General features: G+C 35.3%; 1 protein-coding gene across 2 annotated transcripts in view; it reads right to left on the minus strand.

The window, feature by feature from the left end:
* Nucleotides 1–25,344, minus strand: part of CPEB2 (cytoplasmic polyadenylation element binding protein 2) — a 56,170-nt gene that overhangs the window by 9,328 nt on the left and 21,498 nt on the right. The window contains exons 4-10 of one of the 2 annotated variants that reach the window (XM_068943347.1): nucleotides 23,097–23,147; nucleotides 15,985–16,008; nucleotides 11,688–11,858; nucleotides 10,092–10,181; nucleotides 3,964–4,082; nucleotides 3,558–3,672; nucleotides 1,588–1,769 (exon numbers count right to left, since the gene is read on the minus strand). In XM_068943347.1, coding sequence (XP_068799448.1) covers nucleotides 1,588–1,769; nucleotides 3,558–3,672; nucleotides 3,964–4,082; nucleotides 10,092–10,181; nucleotides 11,688–11,858; nucleotides 15,985–16,008; nucleotides 23,097–23,147 — 752 coding nt within the window. The remainder of the gene's footprint in view (nucleotides 1–1,587; nucleotides 1,770–3,557; nucleotides 3,673–3,963; nucleotides 4,083–10,091; nucleotides 10,182–11,687; nucleotides 11,859–15,984; nucleotides 16,009–23,096; nucleotides 23,148–25,344) is intronic. The other variant, XM_068943349.1, reaches the window with a different exon arrangement.

The following is a 25,344-nucleotide window of genomic DNA, read 5'->3' on the forward strand; positions in this document are numbered from 1 at the left end:
TGTAAAATCCTGCTAGGAGTGAAAGGCAGAAGGGAGGCAGAAGTTAGGTATTTACATAAAATAAAGGTGCACAACTGATGGTTGCTCTCTGGAATCAGGCACTTAGAAGACCAAAATTACCAATTTATCATATAATAATCTTTTGTATGAAATACTCTCACGGGAAGAGGAAGACCAAGACAAAAATGTCCTTTAGTTTATAGGGTTTAAGTCCATGTCTCCCACCTTTGAGGGTGAACTAGTTAGGATGGGACGGACCCATTGTCTACCGCTGCTATTAAAGTTAAGTCACTTTACAGCCAAAATGCGCTATAGATGGTGCCTGAAACAGATTAAGCTATACCTGATTCTGAAGCTCATTGACCTGGGCATTTCTTAAGGAGTACAAATTCTGGATTCTGGTTCTCACTCCCATTTTGTCCAAATACTCAAACACAAGATCATGAACAGTCTTACTTGCCCACATACAATCACATCACCAAAGCCATTTTCCCCATTACACAATGAGCCCAAAGGTAGCACTTTTAGCCAAAGTGTGATGCAAAACACAAGAAAAGGAAATGCATCAGCAAAATGTAGCTGTTCCATCTTAACATGCCCAGTTCACTACCCACATTTGGGCCCACTCAGCTTCTGGAAAGGACCATGTTTGGAGTTTTCAGCTCACTAGGCAACTGGTATCTCAGAGAGAGATGTACTCCTCTGCCTGTTTGAAGGTAGAAGTGTCTCCCCACAGCAGACTTGTGTAACTGTACTACTTTCTTTTTCCCATGTCTTTGATCTGTAAAGGAGACTGGACCTTGAACTACTTACTCAACTCTTCTTCCTCTCAGATTCCTTTTTTTTTTTTTTTTTTTTTAATTGAACATCTATTAATACCAGTGACTATCTCTGCAGCTCTCAACATCAAAACTAGTGACACTTGAAACTGACATCATTTGGATGTCAGTTTTCTTTGCTACTCTCATACTTTTAATTACGAGCAATGAATTGTTACTAGTCTTCCTAATATCAAGCTAGTTTTGCTTTTGTAAACAAAATCAGAACCATACATTGGCAAATACTCAAGACTCTCTCCAACAGAAAGGGTAAGACATTTCATATTTTAGGTGTCCAGCTTGATCGATGTTCCGAAGTGCTGAGCCCTGACAATTACAGCTGAAATTCATGGGAGCTGAAAATAAAGAAAAACTCTGAAAATAACAAATAATACAGTTTCCTACGAATGACAAAGGAATTCATCATGGAATTTGGTTTCCTTAGAGTAAAGGAGAAAGCCCTTTACCCCATATACAACAAAAACATGAGCACTCTCTAGAATGGAAATAGCATATGGTATAACACATGCCCAAGGAACAAACTGCTGTTTTGTGGAATCTATGTTCTTTGTTCAGGGGCATTCACGGTTTAACTCTTGGAACTAGTGGAGTTACAGGACTATTACAAGAAATGTAATCAAGAAACTTGTCACACGAGCTAATCAAAATGTAACGTTATTGCATCCTGAGAAGCTGCGTTATAGATGGACACTCATTTGAGGAGGCATATAACAAATATTTTTAAAAACCCTAATTCTGCATAACTTACTCGTTTATCAATATCGCCATGCTGAAGTTGAACAAACCGAGCGCTAATGGCAGCAATATAACTCTGCTGATTGGAAAAAGCAACGCGTCCAGCACCCTTTGGGTATTTCAGCTCAGGGTCGGTATCAATTCCTGCATAACAAACTCCACCATAGAGACGGTCCATGATCATAGCCAATTCCACTATAAGGAAACAAAATAATTTTAATTTTAAGTGTTCTTTTACAAACTTTATATAATTTGTTTTTATTTAAAATATTTTTTAAAGTAATTTTTAATAATTATGTAACAACTGATGTAATAAGATATAAACAAACACATGAAATAAATCATGAAATACTCAGACAGATCTTTCACATCGGTGGTCACAACCTTCCAAGAAATGATGGAGTTGTAAGCCCTTGCAGTCCTTGATAACCTGGAACTGAGCTTTCAGGGCAGTTTTCTTCAGAGGAATAGAGCAGAACACTTTTGGGGGCAGGCATGGAATGTAAGCTGTGTAAAATAGATCCACATGCCACAAATTCCCCTGTACATGTTGTCTGGCTGTCCAAATGCTCTATGTCCTACTTGAATTTAAAGATATAGTTAGCATCTTTCCATTTGCCCCACAGAGCTTGAAGTACGATACTACAGTGCTACACTTCCCATAGAAACTTAAGCACCAACAATCTCAAATTTTACAAATCAAACATTCTAGTAAATGCGTGTTCCAATTCATTTAGGTGGAGTATTTAAATCTTTCAGAATGGTACCCTTTGCACTGAGGTACAAAGGTGTCAGCTGACAACAAAGTTCAATAGCTGTCTGACAAGTCAGCTAAAGCTTTACTGCTTTTGTGAAGGCGTGACTTTTATTTCATAATGCCATAGAAGTTTCAATTTCACATATACAGGAGATGTTAAAGTTACAAGCATCAGAATGTGTCCATCAAATTTAATCAGAGACATTTAGCACAGTAATCTCGAGTATATGGACTGAATTTACAGAAAACTAATCTGCAGTTGGAACATACTGTATTTATGCTACATTACAAAACTAGTATTATGGTCAAAGGTACAATCTTAAAAGTAAAACGACAAAAAAGCTAGAGCATTGCAGGTCTAAGACGTAAAAAGTTAAAATTCTTTACACCTGAAATTGGCACTATCAATTTTTGGCTCTCCTGCATCTTCCATCTGAAAGCTAATCTTTCTGTAAGAATAAAATTCAGTACAAAATATCGAAGACTAATAAGCTCCTGGAATAATTCTAATAGAAACTGGGATCTGAAACACTGTATATTATGCTTCTACTTCCAACACTCACTTCAATCTATTTACTGAAAGGCCACCACAAAACATTATACAAAGCCACTGCAGTCAATCCTACAAGGCAGATCGTCCAGGCTGTGGATTAACCATTTGACAGCTACAGAAACATCTGAATTTTCCTCCATGCGTTCCCACAAGGGTCTAAAAAGAATACTGCAATCTCATATAGTGTTGCCTCATACAGGCTAAGGACTAGCTCTCAGATTTCCTTTCTCTACTTTCTCCTTCGAGTATTCAAGATCTGTGTTTTTGCTTTATCCATGTTATCTTGACTAACTTAGAAGTTGGTGGTAGTAGTAGAAGAGTGACAAATGCACAACTACAAGCAAGTACAAATTAGAGCTCTACACACTAATGTAGCATGTCAGAGAGGTTTTTTTTTATAGCACTATTTTAAAAATTCAACTCTTGTGACATCATTTGCATTATGGTTTTGCTAATAAGATGAGCAGTGATTTATGGCAAAAGATAGTGTATAAGAATTATTAGAGAAACATCAGAGAAACATTTTGTAGTACTGTGGATAGTCTGCTATCAAGACAGTCTTCTATTTTTATATATGTGTATGCATATATACAAACACACACACAAAATATGCATAGTTCAAAGTATTTCCTATAATCTCCTACCTCGACATATAGCCACAGTTTATACTCACCAGCTCTTAATGGTCTGGGGACTCCTCCAACAAAAATTGTTTTTCGAGGATCAAGAGGCTGGGAACCATCCATCACAAAGTCACTATCACTTAGATTCCAGGGACGGATCTGAACCTGTCAAACAGGAAAAGAAAATGGTATGCTACTTTAAGTTTCACCATGTTATAGACATATGTTCATCATCTAAACTGTCAAATAGTCACAACCCCATTAGCTTAAAATGTCTAGCTGCTCTATTTAAATCCTATTAGTTCAAAACACTCCCATTTTAAAATCATCCAATTGTTCCAGATGTTGAGCTCTGCCAACGGTAGTTTGCTTTTGATTATTTTCATCATCATCATTTCAAATGCAGCTTTAGACAGATGGCAGCTATAGCCTGCAGGCCATCTACTGTTTACTTACTGGCTTGTCCTTGATAGTAGGACTGGAAACACATAGATAGAGCTTTCCATCTTCTTCAATGCAGGCATCAATCAGTGCCTGAACAGAACTCTCTTCTTGGAAAAGGAGGAATGCATAACCTAGGGAAAAATGGAAGAAGAAGAAGAAAAAAAAAAAGATTGAGTTTTCATTTTTCTTACCTTTCCTTAATCTTCTTCACCGGTTACTTCTCTGTAAGAAAATGTTTATTACAAACATAAGTGACAAAGTCAAATCAGTTACTTGCTTATTGATCAGCCATCTTTTTCACGTATGTACTATTTTGACATGGTCAATTAATTTCAACAGAACTCCAAGTATTTCTTTTCTTAAAAAAATTGTCAAAAGAGTCTAATAATCAAATAAAAGCAAACATGGTTGCTCTATCATATACTGGAAATCTAGGATAAGCACAATTCACTGTCAGCACCGGACATTATACAATGAAAATCCGACTTGGCACAAAGGACTAATCTCAATTCTAGAGATTAGATCAAAGCACTGTGTTACATAAGTGACCCAGCAAGCCTCTCAAACACTACAAAAATAGGAATTAAAATACTTATTTAATTCCACAGTAGAAACAGTCAGACAAATGAAGAACCTCACACTTCTGAATATTCTGATGGTCACAGTTTAATAACACATATAAAACTTTTTACTTTACAGGTGCCTGATAGTGCAATTAAGGTTGCATTCTGAAATGGATTTTAAAAGAACCATAAATCCATGTTTCTTTCTCAGATTAATAACGAGTGTGAAATTTTCACACTAAGTTAGATTTTACTGTTTGGAACAAAAAGTAAATGCTGAAGCAGTTGCTCTGCGGTGAGCTTGCAAGAGGCAGTGTAGCTGCTTTACAAAGCCTTTGGAAATGATACCCTTCTTCTGAGAGGTACTACTTAACTACTGGCAATTTCTGATTGCAAACAGACATTTTAAGTCATCAAAGACATGGCCAATCCCTTCTAAACAGTCAGAATACAAACCATTCTTCATCACTTCCCATGAACCAGGATTCACTTCCTGGCACAAACTGAGTATAAATTAGCCACAAACTTCTCCAAAGAACAACTCTCCTCCAAAGAGTTACACAGGCATCCGCACTCTCTATGCATTATCTAGACGGAGCTCGCACAAGCAAATTATGCTCTTATCTTAGGTACTTCAGTTAGACAGAAAATAGGGCTCCTGCTGTTACGACAGCTACCACATGCCAGCAGCTATATGGCTCAAGCTTAATTCTTACCCCTTTCTGATTTCTCAATATATATCTTTATTAGATTATTTTTCTCCTCAATGTCCATAATTCATTAACTATCGTGGATATTCAATGCCTGCAAAGCTAGTCTGGTGGTAAGTCATGCGCATAGGGATGATGACCAAATGCGAAACTAGTATTTTTGGAGTAGTACTGAATTACAATTACCATATGTGACAGAAAGTAGATTTGTTGTTCCTGTGCACCCCTACCAGAATGTATGCCTTCTGTGAGAGACAAAGGGTAGGTAACCTGTTAGTGTTAAAGAGAACCACTTGACCGAATTCCTCTGCAAAATACTGGAACTCCACTTTGATTTTTTCAAAGGGAAGCAGTATGGGTGACTTTGGTAATAGCATCCTCAGAAAGTTACCCAAAATAATAAGTAAATAATTCTGGAGATGATAATTGACTTTAAAACTACATTTCCCGATATCTAAAGATACAGCAGTGGTTATAATCACCCTTAGTCTGGGTTGATACCTCTACTGATCAAAAAAGTCTTCCAGAGACTTCAAGAAATTAAATATTTTTTCTATTTAATGTAGTGGGTGAGCAATGGTAGTAGAAAGCACATGAGATAAATTTTAATAATCTAGCTGCATTACTGAATTAAACCTTCATAAGAATTAATCCCTCTCCCCCGCACCTATATACAGAATCAGTGTTTTCATTTTTCTATATGTATTACATAGAGAACAAAGCAACAGCACAAGATTCTAGACTAGATTCATTGGTGGCTAACAATTTTCTGAGCCAGGTACGCTGTCTTTATTTTACAGCAAAATGGAAGTTTACTGAAAGGTGAAAGATGCCTCTTCTGTTCTGCATATTTTGATGGAGAAATCGGAAAGAGATGCTTTAAGTTCTACCAAACTCCAATTAATTCCTATCCCTAGAGGCTTAGAGAAGGGATAAGGAAAAACAATGCATTTGCCAGCCAACACGACACTGTCCATATCAGTCAAAATAGTCATGTTTTGTTTTGGCATTGGTGCCTCTTTCTAACACGCTATGCCCAGAGCAGAGTTAACGGCCTCACAGTGCAGTGCAATTCCTGTTCCCAGAATGCCATGCCCTAGCTTAAATCAGGAGAAAACAGTGTAAACTACAGGCTAATGCAGACAATGTATTTATATTTGATGTTGGGAATAAATAACATTTGGGAAGGACATGCAGTTTTTAAAGAGACCCAACACTACTTCAATTATTCTTTCAAACATAAATCTTTTTACTCACTCAGTTTAGCAATCCTTTATTGGGAATTAACTCTAAATAATATCGGAAGTGAAAAAGGGCATGCTGACACAATTGTTGTCTAGCTATTAGCTACAGTACTTTTGAATAAAGGGAGTAGGATTCACTTCAAGACCCAAACACCTATTTCTATATTTCTAGAGTAAAGGTGTTTAAGCTCCTACTATAGTTAACAGAGACCCAGTTAATGCCTTCAGTGGCATCTGGACTGCTCCGCTGACCAAGTGGGACACAGGGACATCGAGTATGATTTAACCTTTAATCGAGTATGATAGCACTCTGCCTAACCTTCAGCTGCTGTTCCAGAATGGTGTGGGGCTTCAACAGGTACCGCGTCAGATTTGCCATCCCTGTGTAAATCTTTTAGCTATCCTACGTTTGGGTAAATAAATCAAACCCAATGTGCTTATGTTGTGGTGACCTGAACAGCCCTCTATACTCCACTAACTGTATTGGCTGGATTCCCATTGATTAAAGGAAGCTTAGACACTAATCACACATGAAGACACCTACAGTTACTTGCCTGGATCCAGAGCTCAGTCCTACCCAGGGCGATCAAATAAGCCGGTAACAAGTTAAACAGAACTCAGACGGACCTAGGGCTTTGCTCCTTCAAGTGGAAACAGAACATTTTCAACCTAATTTTTCAGTCAATTCTAAACTAGCAGTTAGGAATCTTCAATAAATCAAGCCACTGTGTAACTACTGGCATAGAATGCAACAGAAACGGTTAGATAATTAGAAAAAATTGGAGATACTGCCTTGTTCAAAACAGATTATCTTATGTTTGACACTGACTATAAATAGACAGAACACACAAACAACAGGTCAGATTTTTGACCTCCTTTGGACTGGCATATCTTCACCGCGAGAGTTCTTTGAGAGTTTGATTTTTGTGAGAACAGAGTCCTCACCTAAGCAACCTCCTTTGAACACAGGTGTTGTTTCATAAATAAAAGTATTTGCCAACTAAGTCAAGATAGGAATTATGGTAAGCAGTGACAAGATATAAAGGAAGGAATTCACCATTAGAGTTAGCAGATCACTTTGGGACTTTGTACTTTAACAGAATAATCTTTTTTCTTCTGCTTCTAAGTAGAGCTTCCTGGTAAGATTAGCTTGAAGTTTTAAAATTTCTTTTTTCTTTAGGCCTAATTTTGTGGTGAACTGATGCAAAATGTAATTGGTTAAGAAAGAACCACTGGTGTTTCTCAGGAGGCAGCAGCCTTGAAGGATCAGGATACTTTTTGCATTTCTTTAAGCAAGGAAACGCTTATTATAAACTTGGCCCTCCCTCAGGACTTTCTGAAAGCAGAAAGCCTGGAAGCAAGCACAGCCTGGAGAACTGAACAAGAGGCTAACAAAAAGACATGCTATACCTCTTCACCACAGAGAAAACTATTACATAAGTCAGCCCACAACTGGATAATTCTGAGACTTCTTTGGAAAGGAATACTGTGCCTAATCTCTAGTAAGACTGAACAAACAAAAATATACAAATGGAATTAACTTCATACTGATTAATAAATTAAAGATTTCCGATTATAGGTAAAAAATTAACTCCTTGTGCTAACAGAGGATATATCACTAATATTGCTAAATTATTGATCAGTTTCAAAGTTTTCTTAATATTTAACCTATTTTGAGCAGTTTTAGTTATCTTAGTAAATATATACATGGTTTCTTGTCTGCACAAGTGAATACTACCTAAGCATTTAAGACACAGATCTCTATGAGAGTCTGCTACAAAATAATCGCAGGCCACATCTGTTGCACTGAAAGAAGCAGATATAAACACAGTTTTATTCAACAGTTAATAGTAAACTGTGTTTGCAGAGTACCTACACAGATAAACCTACACTATATTTTAAATGTTAGGCTCCTGCTGCATCACAACAGAATATTGTAAGTTAGAAATTTTAAAGGAGTAGAAAATAGTAAAAGTTATTAAATATCAAATATGGATCAGTTAGTCACATGTATCGAATTAACTCTTAGTATCTAAGTGTTTCCTGAGTTAATTAGATCAATAGAGGAAAATTCTATCTATATTCTCTGCTTTGAAGAAATTCTCTTTACGATACAGAATATTTTAGTGGGATAATTATCAGTATTCCAACTATAGGAAAAAGCTGTATTTAAAAAAAAAAAAAGTCTGGAAACATTTCCATAAGATGTGCAGAATCTAAGACAGGACTTAATGGAACCCCTTGGAACTTAATGCTAGAATTGATTATTTTTAGATCTTCCTGCTTTCTTAGATTCATCACAGACTTTGTGAGTTGCATCTTCCTCAAAGAGTTCCTCAATAATTTCTCTTGGTAATTTGTGAGCGTAGATACATTCTTTAGGGTAACTGAAGGTAATTTGACAGGAGCTTTGTGGATCTGCCTGACCAGTTAAAAAAGTCAAAGTCTCTTCATTTATCTTAGAATTTCCATACAGTAGCCATAAATAATATTCAAAGACTTTAAACTCATTTTCCCACTCTTTGGAGGGTCATCTGTTATATCACCTCTGTCTTTTTCCCAGCATAGATGGCTTTATGAACTGGTTGTTCAATTGCCTACCTGACCACTCTGCTTACTTTTGCCACTTCAGGGAATGGATGAATTGCTATATTCACTACAAACTGAATGATCTCCACATTGTCTTCATATTTGGAACAGATTTTTGCATTTACTGCACACATTTCAATACATGAGTGTACACGTACAGAGATATGCTGAATAATTTAGATGATCTAACAGTACAATACGGTTCATCCAACATTTAAAACTAGATTTTGAATATCACTCGAACTCTAATGATAGAAATAATTAAAATCAATATTCAATCAGTAGTCAAAAACAAGAATTAGCGCTTCAAGTTCACAGTATAAAATTGAAATAAATACAAAATTGATATTTTGATCAAATATCCAAGTATATCTTTTGGTATTTTGGTATATCTTTTATTATTTTGCTTTTGGTAAAAGCAAACGTTTTGAGAAACCTGGCACGAGTATTTCAATTGATTAAATGAGTATCCAAATACATGCATATTTATAAATTCCAAATCTATTACGGTGTACTAAAACTTTGGATTTCAGAAGTGAGTTGCATTTTTCTATTCCCTGCACAGTTTATATCTTAATCTGTGGCAACACATCAAGCTTAACCAATGAGTGTGCCATACATGCTATTTCATTTTAAAGTTCAGAAACCTGACTGTAACTTTCAATGAAAATTTGTACGTAAAATTTAGCCTTAAAAATTTGACCAAATTTCAGTTTTAATGAGTGGACAGACACACAAATATAGACCTTTAAATTAATGACAGAAATAACTATACACCACTGGTCTGGTATTTGGGAAATCAGAATATGCAAGATTCTTCAGAAGTCCAGCACTGAACCAGGCACAATACTAAAACAACTGTCTCAGATGTTAGACTTGGTATGTAGTAAAGGAGCCTTGCCTGAACCTGCATAGCAATTGTTGAATTAACTGCTCATAGGGATTGTAAATTATACCTTTTGGAAAAAGATGAGAGCGTTTCCCAGAGTAAGATTTGTATTTATAGCGACAGGCCAAAACCTTCAAACTCTTACCTTTAGGTGGAAAGTAGGACTTGCTTTCTGCTTTGTGAGGCCAGTCGACTACCAATGGCCCAAATCGTCTGAAGCTAGCAGTAATTTCATCTAAAACACAGGTATAACAGTCACAATTAAAATAAAAGACATTTATAACTAAATGAAAAAGTAGTATCGAAGATCTTTGTTCCTTTTATCCATGAAATGTCATCCTTTCCAGAAACAGCTTCAAATTTTATGAACAAAAACTTAAAAAAAAGATACATTTTCCAAGGCTTATTATTTACATAGTATGTCTTCAGTGATTTTAAGCTAATTTTGTCTTGTATTGTTTAATAAAAGGAGTATTTCAGAAGTATACGGATAACTAGAGATAGTAGGTCAAATTGGTATGGTATTTCACAATTAGTATGCTTGAACTTTTCAGCAGACAGCATGCACAGATCAGGCATGAAAACTAAAATTGCCTAGTTAGAGGTGGTTCTAAAGTAACCATCAACAGCCCCGCTACAGGGCCTACCATGTCCCCTGCACAGCTTTGTGATGTTTTGCTACCCCAGCTGCTCCTTCCTATCCTTTGCTTTTAAAGCCCTCAGACAGGAAGAAAAATAAAGCAACCCTAAACCCTACAGGGGCAATGCTCCTCAAAGACATGTGTGTTTTGTTTCTTTCAGTTGCATCCCACCATCAGCATATAAACAGCCAGGAAAGAGAAAAGAAATTTTTTTCCATTTATCTTTGTTTAGTATTTGAATTGGAAGCTACAGAGCATATTTGAAATTGAAGCTACAGTAAACAGAAAAAAAGCTAAAGTATATTAAAAAAAAAAACCTAAATACATTGCAGGAGAGTATTCCAATGAAGATGAAACAAAAAAATAGAGTCTTCCCATGTCTGAGAGATAACCACCGTCAGCTTATTTGGTTTGCAAGCTACTCTAAGATTACACTGAACTTGTAAACGGACTTCTGCCCACATTACAAAGCTAGCATATAATTTACTCTTATCTGCACAGGAGGATCCTAATATTAAATAGTGTGATTACTTCAGATCAGCAGTACAGTTCAAAGCAATTCCAGCTGCATCATGAAATAATCTGAGCTTCTGTGGTACATTCTGTACTTAATGCATCACATGGCTACTCTGCCACTTGACCTTTCTCTGCCTTAGTTTCTCTGTTTATGATGGAAATAATATCCTTTTAAGATGTTTAGGTAATAGTAAAATAGAATCTGAAGTTCAATTACTGATAGTCATTTGCTATTAATAAAGGACAAAGCGAGCACAGAGAGGATATCATGGAGGGCTAAGATGTATTTGAAAGGGATATGCACTCTCACAGCACTGCAGGTTAAGCATGAACCCAAATTCCAGGCTTCCTATGGAACTCTGCAACCTGCAGATGCAGACGCAAAAATAACTAAAGAGAGAGATGACATCAAATTATCTTAAGCTTTACATACCCATCAACTCTCACCAGAAATGTGGTTGTAGCCTTTTATACCATAACATTATTTTGTAGGGTAGACTTTCTCTGCTACGTCATTTAGAACTTTCAAACCCTTTCTTCTCCCTTCCTCCAAACTTAGTTTGCTTACTTTTCAGGAAGCTCACCTTCATCGATATCTGGTGGAAGACCTCCAACAAACACTTTCCGAGAAAAGCGCTCAATTCGTTCCCCATTCTGATGGGCTGAGTAGCAGGTAGGTGAATTCAAGACTCCAACTTGATCGCTATGACCATCGTCCAGCAAACCATCGTCTATTGGGAAGAGGGAAGAACGTCCTTTAAAAGAAAAGAAAGGGAAAATAACAATAAATATTAAAACAATTTTGTGACAGTACATGGTCATGTAATTTTAGCGAACAGGGGAATAGCAGTATGGAAAGTAGAAAAGAAAGTAGCAAGGTATTAGGAAAGTATACATTAGTTTAAAGAAAAAATTAAAATCACAAAAAAGCATTAAATTTCAGAAAGGAAATTCAAGATTGTAAGCTGATGTCACTACAAGCATAATCCTTCATACAAATTATATTGCAGTTACTCTGCTTCATCCACTAGGAAAATAATGATCTGTTTTTAAATAAAAATTCTTATTTACAAAGAGATAATATTAAGAGCTGCTTAAATGAATTTCATTAGTCTGCCTTTGGTTTAGCTTCAAGTTAAAGTAGTAACTTCTACCACATGAACTACTATTGCATGTTTAAATGTCTTACACTTTAATTGAACAGAGGGAAAGTGAAAATTATATACATAGCAAAAAGTTTCAGATAAATAGGTTTTCTCTCTTCTATTAAAGGACTCTGTGCCGATTAACTAAGAACAGATTTAATTTCTAAGAAAGGAAAAGAGAATTTCAACACACGTGCATAATAATACACTGGAAATGAGTTACAAGGCTGATTTATCCTTCGCACTCTCAAATTTGCCACAGTTCTGGAGAGAAGCCTTTCAGTGGTTCCTAACATATAGCAATCTGGAGTGAGATAACAGTGTTATTGTTTTTTTTAAGACAATGTAAGGCAGGCATTTCAGGGATTGCTGTTCCATGCCTTATCCCATGCAGAAGTGTTTAAACAGAAAAGCTACTGTAATCATAAAACATCTGAACTGTCCACAGGATGACTTTGCAATTGCAAAACGTTCGTAAAGACGCGGGGGTGGGTGAAAACACAGTAATTCTTTCCTTCTCCGTCTCACACACACATGCGCGTGCCTCCTCCCCTCATCCCATCTTTTACTTTTACAAATTTTAGAAAACTCCAAAACAATGGATTCTGAAGGCCAGGATATGCATCTTATCTTATTCGAACTGCCACTGCTTTAGATTAACAGCATAAAGATTAATGACAGTTTCAAATTCAGAGGATGGTTTTTAACTGCAAAAACCTCCAAAGGGACCTACTTTTGTGGAGTAAAATAAAAACACTAAATCACCATTAACTCTCAAGTGCAATTTCTCCTGTCTCCCCCTCGCTCATTTTTAAAATTGTCATTGATTCAACTGCTTCCCCCTCGACACCCCCCCCCCCAAAAAAAAAGTTCATTTTGGGTAAATAATTTCATTTTCCACCTCAAATAGTCTGTTTCTTCCAGATTCTCCCACTGCAAATCCATAGGCAGGAGCAGTAGGTCCCTGACAGCAGGACTGTGCAGTGTTAGCTGCGATCCACCCTACAGTCTGTAACTTTCTTCCCCTCTCAGGGGAATGCCGTCAGGAAAGCCCCTTAGAAACGCCTGCAGAAATTGCACTGATCTGCTATGGGTGAGCGCAATATGAAAGACATGCATTTCTGGAAAACCACCTGAGAATCAAGTGCCTAAAGATAAGGGTGAGGAAAAGATAGCAAACATCATGACTAATATTGACCTATGCTATGGTAATGCTTCCTGGCTCTAATTTGGGTTCTGAATCCATAACCCACCAAAAATATTGAATGAAAACACAAAACGACAGACACCAACAAAACATAATAAAATGTCATAAGGATCACAAAATAAAAGCAGGGAATGCACTAAAGTAACAAAGGCACTAACTACAATATTTTCTGTTGGTGCCCCACATTTATAATTTAAGTAGAGATGTGATTGACAGAGAGGAATACACAAAATGCAGAAAATTACAGTAGGCTCCTCCTTTCCTCTAGGAACGGTGGCATGCTTGTTTGGAAACGTGGCTAACAGGTAGCAAGTGACGGCATCCTTGCTTGCCATCATAAAGATGCATTCAATAGCCTGATAACAGAATGGGTAGAGTACATTTAAAAGTGAAAACAAGTAGTTCATGCTTAATGGGGCAGAAAAGTGAGGAAGCAATGTAGGAACATAGAACGAGTTAACACAGTTGAAACAAGAAGCTGAGAAGACTGTTTCTGTTAGTGATCTACTCAGTTATAGCAGGAGCAAGACCATGCTATCAAGACTCAAGAAGCAAAAAACTGCTGCAGCTGAGGAACGTAGATGTGAGTTTCAGTTATGAAGACTAATAAGAAAAGTCTGATCTTATGTTTGTATACAAAGAATTGAATACACAGTCAAGAAACGGAGATAAAATAATGGTTTTCTAAATTACTGATCTGAACGATGGAGAAGATTGAGCTGTTACCATCGTCATATAGGGGAAGGAATAGAAGGCTAAAAGAAAGAGGCGGCAGAGCAAAACTCTCAGACAGTTGGTCAACACTCCCTCAAACTGGGAAATTCACAGGAAACTCTGAAAGTGAATTTTAAAGACTTTTCACTAATATGCGAGAGGTACTCTTGAAGTCTTAAATTTAAAATGACTATAATTTAGCTCTGTTATCGTAAAAAAAAAACACATAGTTTTACTCTCTACATCTACAAGGTTTTCTACTGCAGGAAGAGAAACAAAATGCTAAGTGACTTAAAAAAATTTATGAATGCTTTAGTCACAATAGTATAATGCTAAAAAGTTTATTAAAATTGGCATATTTTAAAAAATACACAATTTATACTTGTGTTTACTCACCATTAAAATTATATTTTTGTTTCTCTAGAAGTATGTCTTAGATGTTTCCATTTCTGATTTACAATATACACAAGTATATAGAGAAAACAAAACAAAAGAATAATCTACAGAATAGATTTTTTTCCATAGTCAGTGCTAAAATCTAAGAATGATGAGAATCTACGGCTCTGCTGCCACTGCAAATTAAACCATCAGAAAGCATTCTGAACTGGTATCGGTGAGGTCAGTATTACTTTGCTATGGGTGAAAGTCTGCCAAAAGGCTGTAGCTCCTCAGAGAGCTAAGATGACCTAGAGGACAATGGATTAACACATTTAGAGTAATATGCTGTATAGGTCTCCTTATACTTCCTTCTCTTTCTTCTTCCCTTTTATATGTCTCTCACCTAAAGGGAGCAGAGAGGTAGTTTTCTACGCTTTCAACTTTCTCCCAAAGGTTCTGAAATAAAAGGGTAAGTCCCTTATAAGCACTCATTTCTTTTTTTAATACGTAAATAGAGAAATTTGTAAATGCAGTAATAATAGATAGAAACAAGAAAGTAATGGTTTGAATGAAGTGGTTCTTATTCTTGCTCACAAAACAGGCTAACAAATACCAAATTAAATATTATACATAATCAAGGAAAACATATTTACTACTAATTTCAAGTAGTATTTTTCAGGATTTAGCATGATGAATTAAGCAGAATCTACCAGGAACTGTAAAAACAATCTCATTATTACACAGTTAGACTATTACCTAGATTATCACACCTCTCTTTAAAATAAGGTTACCAAGCAGTCATTTATGTACTGATGCAGATATCAAGAAAGATGTAGACAAGAATTTAAGCATATGCTAGTGTCTGAAGCTATCAAAGGATCTTGATCTTTTTTCTTGCACACTTCACATAGCCTATGTAACAACCATAGGTCATAGTTTCATTTTGTTAAATCAGTAGAGCTTTCCTAAGGTCAATGAGCATATATTGTTTTATACCACGAAATTCTGTTTACTGTTTCTAAGAGTTGTTTAATAAATTTCTGACTAAGTCCGTGAAAGGCTTTTAGTTGAATGTTACACACTACCACACATAAAGAAACAAAAGAATGAAAAAAAAAAAAACAAGAACAACTAGCAAACTGTATACTTTTAACAGGGAAAATTCTGCAAGCAGTAGCTGTTAGCATTAACTAAATCATGATTAGTGCTACAGCGTTTTAACTGATTAAAGGATTTGTAGTACAAACTTACTGCCAAGAGATCAATGACCAAAACAAAACGAGACCCCATCCCTTCTTCCCTCACACCCTCCATATCCCCAGACTAAGAAAACATGCAAATGAGAGTTTATAATCAACAAATTGGAGTAATTAATCATAATGATCAGTAACAGCTCAATCAGAATTAATTGTACTGTAACAAACAGAAGTGAATTACCTCGTCTTCGCCCATAACTCCTCGCTGCATGCAAACAAAGGACAAATTGTAAAATGTCAAACAACTGTATCATGCCCACATATTAAAATGCTTATGATATAAAAAACTATGTGGGTAACTGATGAGTAAAAATCTGCATCAGTACCTGCCACTGATAAATATAGAGGGGACTGCATTAAAGTGAAGTCTTACTTAAATACTATACTATTTTACTACTAAATTGATGATAGCACCAGCTGTAAAGAATGTACTTTAGAAAACAGCAATGCTGCACAAATTTAAAAATTATATACTAATTATTCAATGTGCCTTTACATTTGATTCTAATTTCATGTTAATTACGGAAACATGAATTAAAGTAACTTTGTAATTTAACTTCACAAATGTGTTTCAAGCCTTATATGTGTATCTACATAACATACAGGGTACTGAAACTGTAAAAAGGAAAATATTGCTTTAAAAAGCATGTAGCAAGCATTAAATTAATCAGAGAAACATCCTGGTCCGTGGAACAGTTTGTACAGTCCTTTGCAGTGACAATACAAATGCTATAAGCCGTGACCTTCCTTTTTCATGAAAAGAGCTAGCAGAAAATTAACCGCAAGGTTTTGTTTGAAACAAAAGACTCCTTGTGGTAGCAAACAAAATCAGGGCACAAGTCACAAGAAATACTATTGTATCAAAAACATCGCACAAAGGCAAAGCAACAATTTCTGACAGACTGCAAGTAAATCCAAGATTTTCTTAACTTGTGAGTGTTGCAAGATTTTTAAAGAGATCATGCTCACAGATGACTTCTGCCTGAAGACTGGAAGACTAAAAATAGACAGATTACTAATACAAAAGTATTAAGCTGCAGGTAATTTTTAATTATGTTTCCATAAAATATTTTCCATTCCTTTTTCTCCAATTTTGTATCTGAGAAAGGTTACTTTAATCGTTACAGCATTAGAGTTAAATTTTCAAACAGAAAACATTACTGTAAACCATAATATTATAGCAACATTCATGAACATAAGATGCCTTTGTCCTTGCATAATTGTTTTGCTTTTACTAGGACTGCATGCACAGATCTCTCCTAAAATGTAGCTTTCGTTCTGGGTCATAGATTTATGTGCAGCCTCATAAACTCAGCAACTTGTGAATGTCATTCGCTGTCCCGTTTTCATATTGTTAAATACTTGTACTCTGGTACTTCCTATTTGCACAGGCATTTTTCAAAATTTTTATTTAGCATAGCATTTCTTTTATTCCTCCTAGGAATTCTGTGAATTGCTTATGGCATTCTGAAAATCTCTCCTTATTTACTCCCTTACAGTCTTTGGTTCTTTATACCACACTCACTGCAGTCCTATCCAGCCTCCATTGAACATGCTTTTAAATTTGCTTTCCTTCATCTGATAAAATTACTATGGATTAGAACAATCTGTTGCTTCAAGTTTTTCAAAACCGTCAACCTTCCACTACTAAGCCAAACCAGAAAAGCCCAGTTTCAAAAAGGGACTTGGGTATCTAACCAAGAGAAAACAGCTAAATTCAGGTTTCCCACATCAAAATAGAATCCACAAAATATAATGTAACTTTTTACCAAGGAGATGATTATTTCTCCCATTAGTTGCTACTGCATAGGGACACTACTGCCTAATTTCAAACTGTATTTTCCTCTGAAGGGTCAGGCACTTAAAAGATATACACTGCTATGTCAGTATTGCAGCGTGCAAGAATCTTTTCTGACTCTCTGCCAAACTAACTCCCACGTAATATTAGTAGTAGTGTCACTAAGCCCTTGGCTAACCCGCTGTATCCCCTTTTTTTTCTTTCATAAATAAAACTAGAATAATCAGGAAAAATTCAAGTGCCTCACATCCAAAGTGACCTCAGTGGCATGTTCTCTCTTAAAGAATATACAAATGCATATTAATAAGTCTCTTTTTGGCAAATAGCTTAGTATTTTTTCTTTTCTTCCTCCAGTTCTGCTCCTTTCTACCAACCAAACCAGCTCAGCTATTTTCTCAAATTTTCATAGTTCAGGCAATCCGATGTGCTTAAGAGATACTGTGTTACAGAACACTCAAAACTATTTTTATGCGTACATTTTTAAATAAATAGCAGAAATTGTAAGAAGAAACACAAAAGTATTATTAAAACGCTTTAAAAAAAAAAAAAAAAACAACAAAGCAATTCAAATAAAAGAGTATCTGCCGCAGCACTGTATTCATATATACTGAAATTACAATGACGTACCCAAGTTATCAGTGTATTTTTGAGGAGGTCTTTGCTTAAGTAAAAGAATGAAACCAGAGAAAACGGGAAAATCACCGTATTTACTGTTGTCATGTTAATCACTTTACTCGTAATGGCAAATCCCCATCTCCTGCTATGTATCTGTCTCATCCCTTTAGATTGCAAACTGGTTTGTGCAGAGATTTTCTGCCAATCTGCATGTAGAAAAATTTCGTCTTATTCTTAGACAATCTGTAGGCACTACTGCAATAAATGCGACCATTAGCAACATCAGAATGTATGTTTTTACAACACTCATTATTTGTGGTTAGTTTTACTCAGTCTTTGAAACCACAGTGGTTATATTATAGACAAGGTTTTTTAGTAACAGTAAGTACAAACAGCATGTCTTGCAGGTTACAGGCTATCAATCAGACTGCTTCCCAAATCACTAAAAATACAATGTTAAAGTAAACATACCCTTTCCAGCTTCATGAAGCTGCAGTATTTTAATCTTTCCACATTACATAGATACTTCTGACTTTCAAAGGCCAGATATTGCCTTGAGAAAGCAGACCGCCTAAACCAGTCAGCTTTTAGTATGTATAAGGTAAGCAATGAGATGTTCTTTCTTATGGTACTAGATTCAATCAGAAATATTTTTCTGCATTTATTAAAATAACACGCACATACTGTATTACACATTTCAGAGCACATGTTTATATACACTCACTTATTCCCATTTATATTTATGTATATTTAATATATACTTTTATACAACTAGCGAGCCCTTTGGGGAAAGCCAAATGCTGGAGGTGTACTTGATTTACTTTTACTGGGCATCACACCAACAAAAAAGGATAAATAATACTTCTTCCTTCCCAAATTCCTTCAAAGAGTAAGCTATAAAGACATATTTATGTCCCCAAAGACATATTTTTTGTATCCTTTACTCTGTAAAGCTGGATATCTTAATTAACTAAAAGCTTTGAAAGATTCCAGATGAATGGAAAAGTGCAACAGATACAGCTTTATTTTAGAAAACAAAAATTACATAACATATGCAAGTATCACCTTGCTTTCAACTGCAATAACCTTGGCACTTTCCAGCATTATAAGTGCTGTACATACAACAAAAACTTCCCTTTTCTTATAGTTAAAAATTTCTGTTTCTACATCCCTATGATTGCATAGTAACAAGCTTTAAACCTGTCACAAAAAATGAATATCCTCTTTCTGTAACTTAAATCAGTGTAAACTGAATAAAAATACGGGAGATACACGTAAATATATTTTTTTGTGTGTATTTATCCAACATCAAGACATCATCAATAACATTTTGGAAATTATGTGAACAGTGCTATCATGTAGATAATAAATGTATCATTTCTATTTTATTCAGACATGTATTTCAAATATATACCATAGATCAAATTTGCATGTTTCAATACCTCAATTGAACTACTGAGGTGAATTCAAAATATTTTTATTATATTAACAGAAAAAAAAAAAAACCCTTGCAGGCAAACTTGTTATATTCAAAAATAACAATGAAATTTATGATAGAAGTAAGATAAAATACTTTGATCATTTAAATCAGGAATGTCAGGGACAAACAGTAATAGTTAAGTAGCAGAGCTTTTTCTTCAATACTTACTTGTCATTTAAAGAAAACTATATAGAATTATGGTTGAAATTTCACAAGAGCTTAGGCTAAAAGAAGTAGGCGTCTAATTCTCATTGCATTCTATTCAATTTAGGTGCCTAAACTCTATTAAGATTCCTTTAGAAGTCACATATTTATAGATTTTAAGGCTGAAAGATCATTACGACTATTCAAGTTTAGCCTGAATAACAAACTATAGGATCTCATTCCACAATTCCTGTATTAGGATGCTCAGTAACTTCTACTTGAAGTAGAACATCTTTCTAGAAGCACAATCAGCTTTAATACGTTTAAGTGATAGAATATCTTAACACTTCCTTGCTGCACTGATTAAATGGCGAATTACCCTATTATTAAGTTTCAACTGCTGTTTAAAAAAAATGCATTAGAATGCAGGGAAAAAAACACTCCCTAAAACCTAGCATGTTGGACTCGTACATTATTACTTGCTATAGAAAGAGAAATGGAGCTCACAATTAAAGACTTAAGTAAATTCATTTCAAAACAGCTTTTCTTGAGTGTTAGGAGGTAACAGTCATTAAAAATTCATTACTTTTTTTTTTTTTTTCCAGCCTGAGCTTTAAAACAGATAAGTCAGTTTTCCTTTTGTTAATTTCCATAATTCAAATAATGAAAACTGTTAATATTAATATTAGGTATAGTTAAGTAAGTAGAATCTAAATGGGCTGAGAAAGATCCATCATTTAAGAAGAGAACTAAGCTTTATCTAGAAGTGCTTAGTCTTAAAAAGGTTGAGGAATTCCAGGCTGGCTCATGCTTAAACTTTTCTGGCATTCAGAGATACAAATTTATCTACTAAAATAAACATGATCTAGTGCTAAGTATTACAGCACACAAAGATGGGAAGAGGCTCCTTAAAAACGCTGCTGCTTTCTTTCTGAAGGACTGCTGCTACTCAGGGTCTAGAACACTTACTGAGAACGTACGGCACAAATTCGAGTCTCTATGGATTACCCCTTCTCCTCTTCCCCATTCCTCCCTTTAAGGCACTTTTTAAAGGGACGTTGTGAAACGTGAGCTTGAATCTCCTAAGCAGAGAAGTAAACTTAAGTCTACACCTGCCAACAAGCGTTCAAGCTCTGATTCTCATTATCACACATAATGAGAAATCCCCTCAAATCTCACTAAGAAAGAAAGGTTGTGATGGAGAATCTGAGCAGCTGGATGGGCTTCTCAGAAGCTGTTCTTAGCATTTTCTATTTACTAGCTGTAAGCAGCTGCAGTTTAGACACTCCAACTTCAGGCAGCTCTAATCAGCATTCCTGACCGCACTGGACTGTATTATGAGGCACCTCAGTCTTTCCAGATACATTTTAGGGAGTTTAGGTGTCTAAAACAAGGTTCTCAATTAAATTCTACAGGCCACATCAAAAAGTTAGGTATTTCAATGTCTATCTTCTAGATACTCAAGCTGTTTTTATCTCGCCTGTGAGAAGGTCACAAATCATATTGCAGCTTTTAAGAAGAGCAGTTACACCGAGTGCTATCTTCCAAACAACAGTGGAAACTCCACCAGCATTAATAACAAAATATTCCAGCTCCATGGAAAGGTTTTCAGGACAGACTGGTAACACAGAGATGCATTTTATCAAGGTCACTGATAATAGCAAAGACTTTTTTTTTTTTTTTAGAAAAAAGATATTCCATAGCATAACAATGCCCACTTGCTCTTTTAGCATTTGACAATACTATATAAAGAGAAGCTCAGCATCTTGAGCATCAAAGTAAACAAATTAAAAATATGAATTCCTCACACATTGAAATATTTGACAATCACTCATAAGACTGATTCATTTTTAATATCCTCCGATGTAACACTTCATTATAAATCAGTATATAACCACATGGCACAGACACCACCTGAACAAACCAGCCTGCATAATAGGGTCCTAGTATCAAAAGGACGTCTGCTGTTATAGCTAGGCAAAATATGTTTTATTAAGTGCCTGTCTGGAACTATTCACCATTACTCCCTGTACATTTTCTAGTTCTGCAGTTGTAGGTCTTATTGTTGCAGTTTAACACAGCAAGTTAGCTGCTTTAAGTTTTATAACACCAAGCATATCCATATGCAATGTAATTTGAAACCAGGAATTAGCAGTATGGGTCGTGTAGGCTAAGTACAAATTTTATTTCAATAGCAAGTTGCTACTTTAGCTTTCCAAGTTACTCATTCTCTCTAAGAACTTTCCAGCACTAAAAGATCTGATTCTTCAAAGCTGTCCACTGCACAATACATACTTTTCATGGCTTATAAAGCAAAAGCTGAAATCCCTTAAAATTTTAAATATCTACTCAGTGCTACAATTTTTTTCATTTTATATCCATTTGCAAGAGTGTAAATGACTGTCCAGAAGGGTAAGGCAAATAAAAAAAGGGCTCCACAGAACCACACACCTGAAATAACTAATTTGTTTGTTTTTTTATAATTAGATCTTTATTGATAAGGTTTAGACCCATCATTCTCCATTGATAAGTCAGTTACAAAAATGTCCTTGCGTTGTGCACAACAGTTTCCACTTTCTTAAATCTAGTGAAGCTGTGGAATTATAGCTCTATTTTTTTCCAATGTAGAAAACATTTGTGTGCAAAAACCCTGATTTATTATTGACTTAGATAGATTACCAAGCTCTGCTTCCTTCTTTAGCCTTGAACAAAGGCTAAAGTTCATGACTTCACGGAGTAGCAGATGTTCATGAAGTTTGACCTACTGTGAGAGGAACGTGAACATGAACTCTAACTTCAGCATATTTTGGAGTTAGAAGCATATTTGACAAAGCCAGTTACAAAAAGCCCACAAAAAATGTTGTTTCACATAAATATAATAGAAAAGATGTATAATTCATCATTTATTTACACAATATTGAAAAATATGCATTTCTAGCCTTATTTTCTAATTCCTGCTTCAGCGTAATAGATTTCTCGCAGCTGTTTAGAGCACACAGTGTTAGTTTGCTTGAGAACAGAAAAGAATAGGACATCTCTCTGAGTATTTCAGATTTCAAATAAGCTAGACATAATGAAAGGCTTTTGCAAGATTAGCACTACCATTCAACTTTGAGAAATGGCAACAGTCCCATCACTGTTGAGGACTAGAGGCAAGTAATTGAATAACAGAATACAATAGTATAATTTTATACCAACGTTTCAGAGCTAAGCTAAGCTAGAGATAATTAGAAACTGTTATAAGATTAGCACTTACCATTTAACATCAGAAGATTGTCAGTTCCTGGATGTGGATAACTCAAGCGACCTTAAAAGAAAATTAAAAAAAACAACAACAAAACAAATGCAGAGTTTTTAGCTATTATACTAGAATAATAATTTTTAAGAAGTGAAATGAAAAAAATCACAGCTTAGAATTCAAATACATACCATATTTCCATTTTGCTTAAGGGAAATAAAGAGCTAATATTTAACTCCAAGCACATTAACCAACAATACCCTTGACCCAAGTTAAAGCTGACAGGAACAGACTTCTTAACCTTAATTCTCTGGTCATAAGATCTGCAATGTGCTTTGGGATCAGCTCCAATAGGATAAAGCCACTTTTTGTTTCATGACACCCAGAAATAGTGCTGACTGCTTTAGTCTTCTCTTTCATAGTGATTGTGAATAACTGCACTATGCACATTGCTTAACAGAGGGTAATTTCTACAGTTCGGTATTTCTCTGTTAAATCAATGCAACAAGAATATTGTTAATAGGAATTAATATAAAGGCATGTAAAAATGTATAACCAAATTATGATTGTATCTTGGAGAATCACATCTGACCACCGTACATAGTAATATTTTTCAGCAAGTCTGGCAAAACTAGAGTATTAGCTTATCTACAGACATAAAGCAAAATAATGTGGCAGATTACACTTTCTCAAAGACAAGCATCTACTAGATAAAAATGTCATGAAAACCTCATATCCTGGCATTAGGTTCAAGTACGGCATTTACTAAACTGGTGGCATGTAATACTTTTAATAGTTAAATGATCGGTTTAAAATACATAGCTGAAGTAGCTTCACTATAAATTCCTCTTTAGTAAAGGAGACATTTTCTGTTTACAAGAAGCTGAAACCATACCAGTACTGCACACTGACCTAGACCGAAATTTACAATAGCTGCTGTGTTTGGAAGAAGTGTGCCTTCATGTGTAAAAACCCTACGTTTCCATGTATCTTGCCATTAAAACATACTTGCTTGTTTATAATCCTCATACATATAGGAAAAAAATACTGTAACTTAAACATTTAAATCTTTTTGAGGAAACTAGATGTTTGTTGAAACATAAGGAAGAATCCAGTCGAGAAGCTATGGGTCTTTAGAACTCACATAGATTTAAATGGGAATACGCATGCAGATGGCTTGCAGATGCAAGTAAGTTACTTAAATATTAGTAAGACATTGTAGATCGTTATACCCTAAAAAGGCCAACCCTTTCTAAAAACAAACACAGAAGAAAAAGAAAAAGAAAACCAAAGCAGCAATCCATATATTAAGGCTGTCTTAACATTTCCCATTGTAGATAATTTTTTTTTCCCCTCCCCGAAGTTTTGGGAAATCTGTGAGGTTAGCAGCAAGACTGGAAATTTCCTAGAAGAGTACTGTGGCTAAATGACACCTTTGGGATTAAATAAAAAAAAAAAATTTTGCTGGAAAACTGTAATAGGGTTTAGTTCTGCTCTTCTCCTTTAATAAACAAATGCAAATGTTCCACCAAGAAATTACAGAAAAATAGCTAATATGATGAATTCTTGCATTCAGAACCTTGAAATAGCAGGATTAAGATCATTTGGGATATTTTATTCTGCCTTACTATTTACAGGCATTATGACAAAAAGATTCTTATACAACCACATATTACTTCTCTTCCCACAGACTTTATTATTTATAAGAATGGATGGTATTACAATATATGAAGATTAAGTAGGAACTCTGCCTATTTGCTTTAGCATTTTAAAGCGTGGAGAAAGTAATGAAGGAAAAGGGCAGCCTTCTGAAAACGGGCAGTGGAATGCCACCCGAAAGAACCGTACAGTATTCCCTAAATTTGTCAATATTTTTAATCAGGCTTAGGCAAAACATTAAACAAAAATGTTGGCAGGAGCCTCCATCTTCATGTTCCTTATCTTCAGAAAGTCCAGGTTTAATAACAATCCAATTTTTCTGTCATGCTGAGCATCAATGGCTACACCTAATGCCTCTAGAAACTAAGTATTCTGCCCTTCTAGCAGTGCATGCTGGCAGAGTAAAATAAGAATGAGGAACAAGTCATCCTTGCAGTCTTGGAGCTGCCACTGATTCACTCAACATGACCTTTAGCAAGTCATTTTGCTTTTCTTCTTTCTTGGTTCCTTGGCCTATAAAAGTAACTCTCATTTTCCTAAGGACAAGGATCTTTTAAGATTATTTACTGTCACCATCGTGTTCTGAATATATAAAGTGCTACAGAAA

The sequence above is a fragment of the Struthio camelus genome, chromosome 4 (assembly GCF_040807025.1).
Source record: "Struthio camelus isolate bStrCam1 chromosome 4, bStrCam1.hap1, whole genome shotgun sequence".
NCBI classification, from domain to species: Eukaryota; Metazoa; Chordata; class Aves; order Struthioniformes; family Struthionidae; genus Struthio; species Struthio camelus.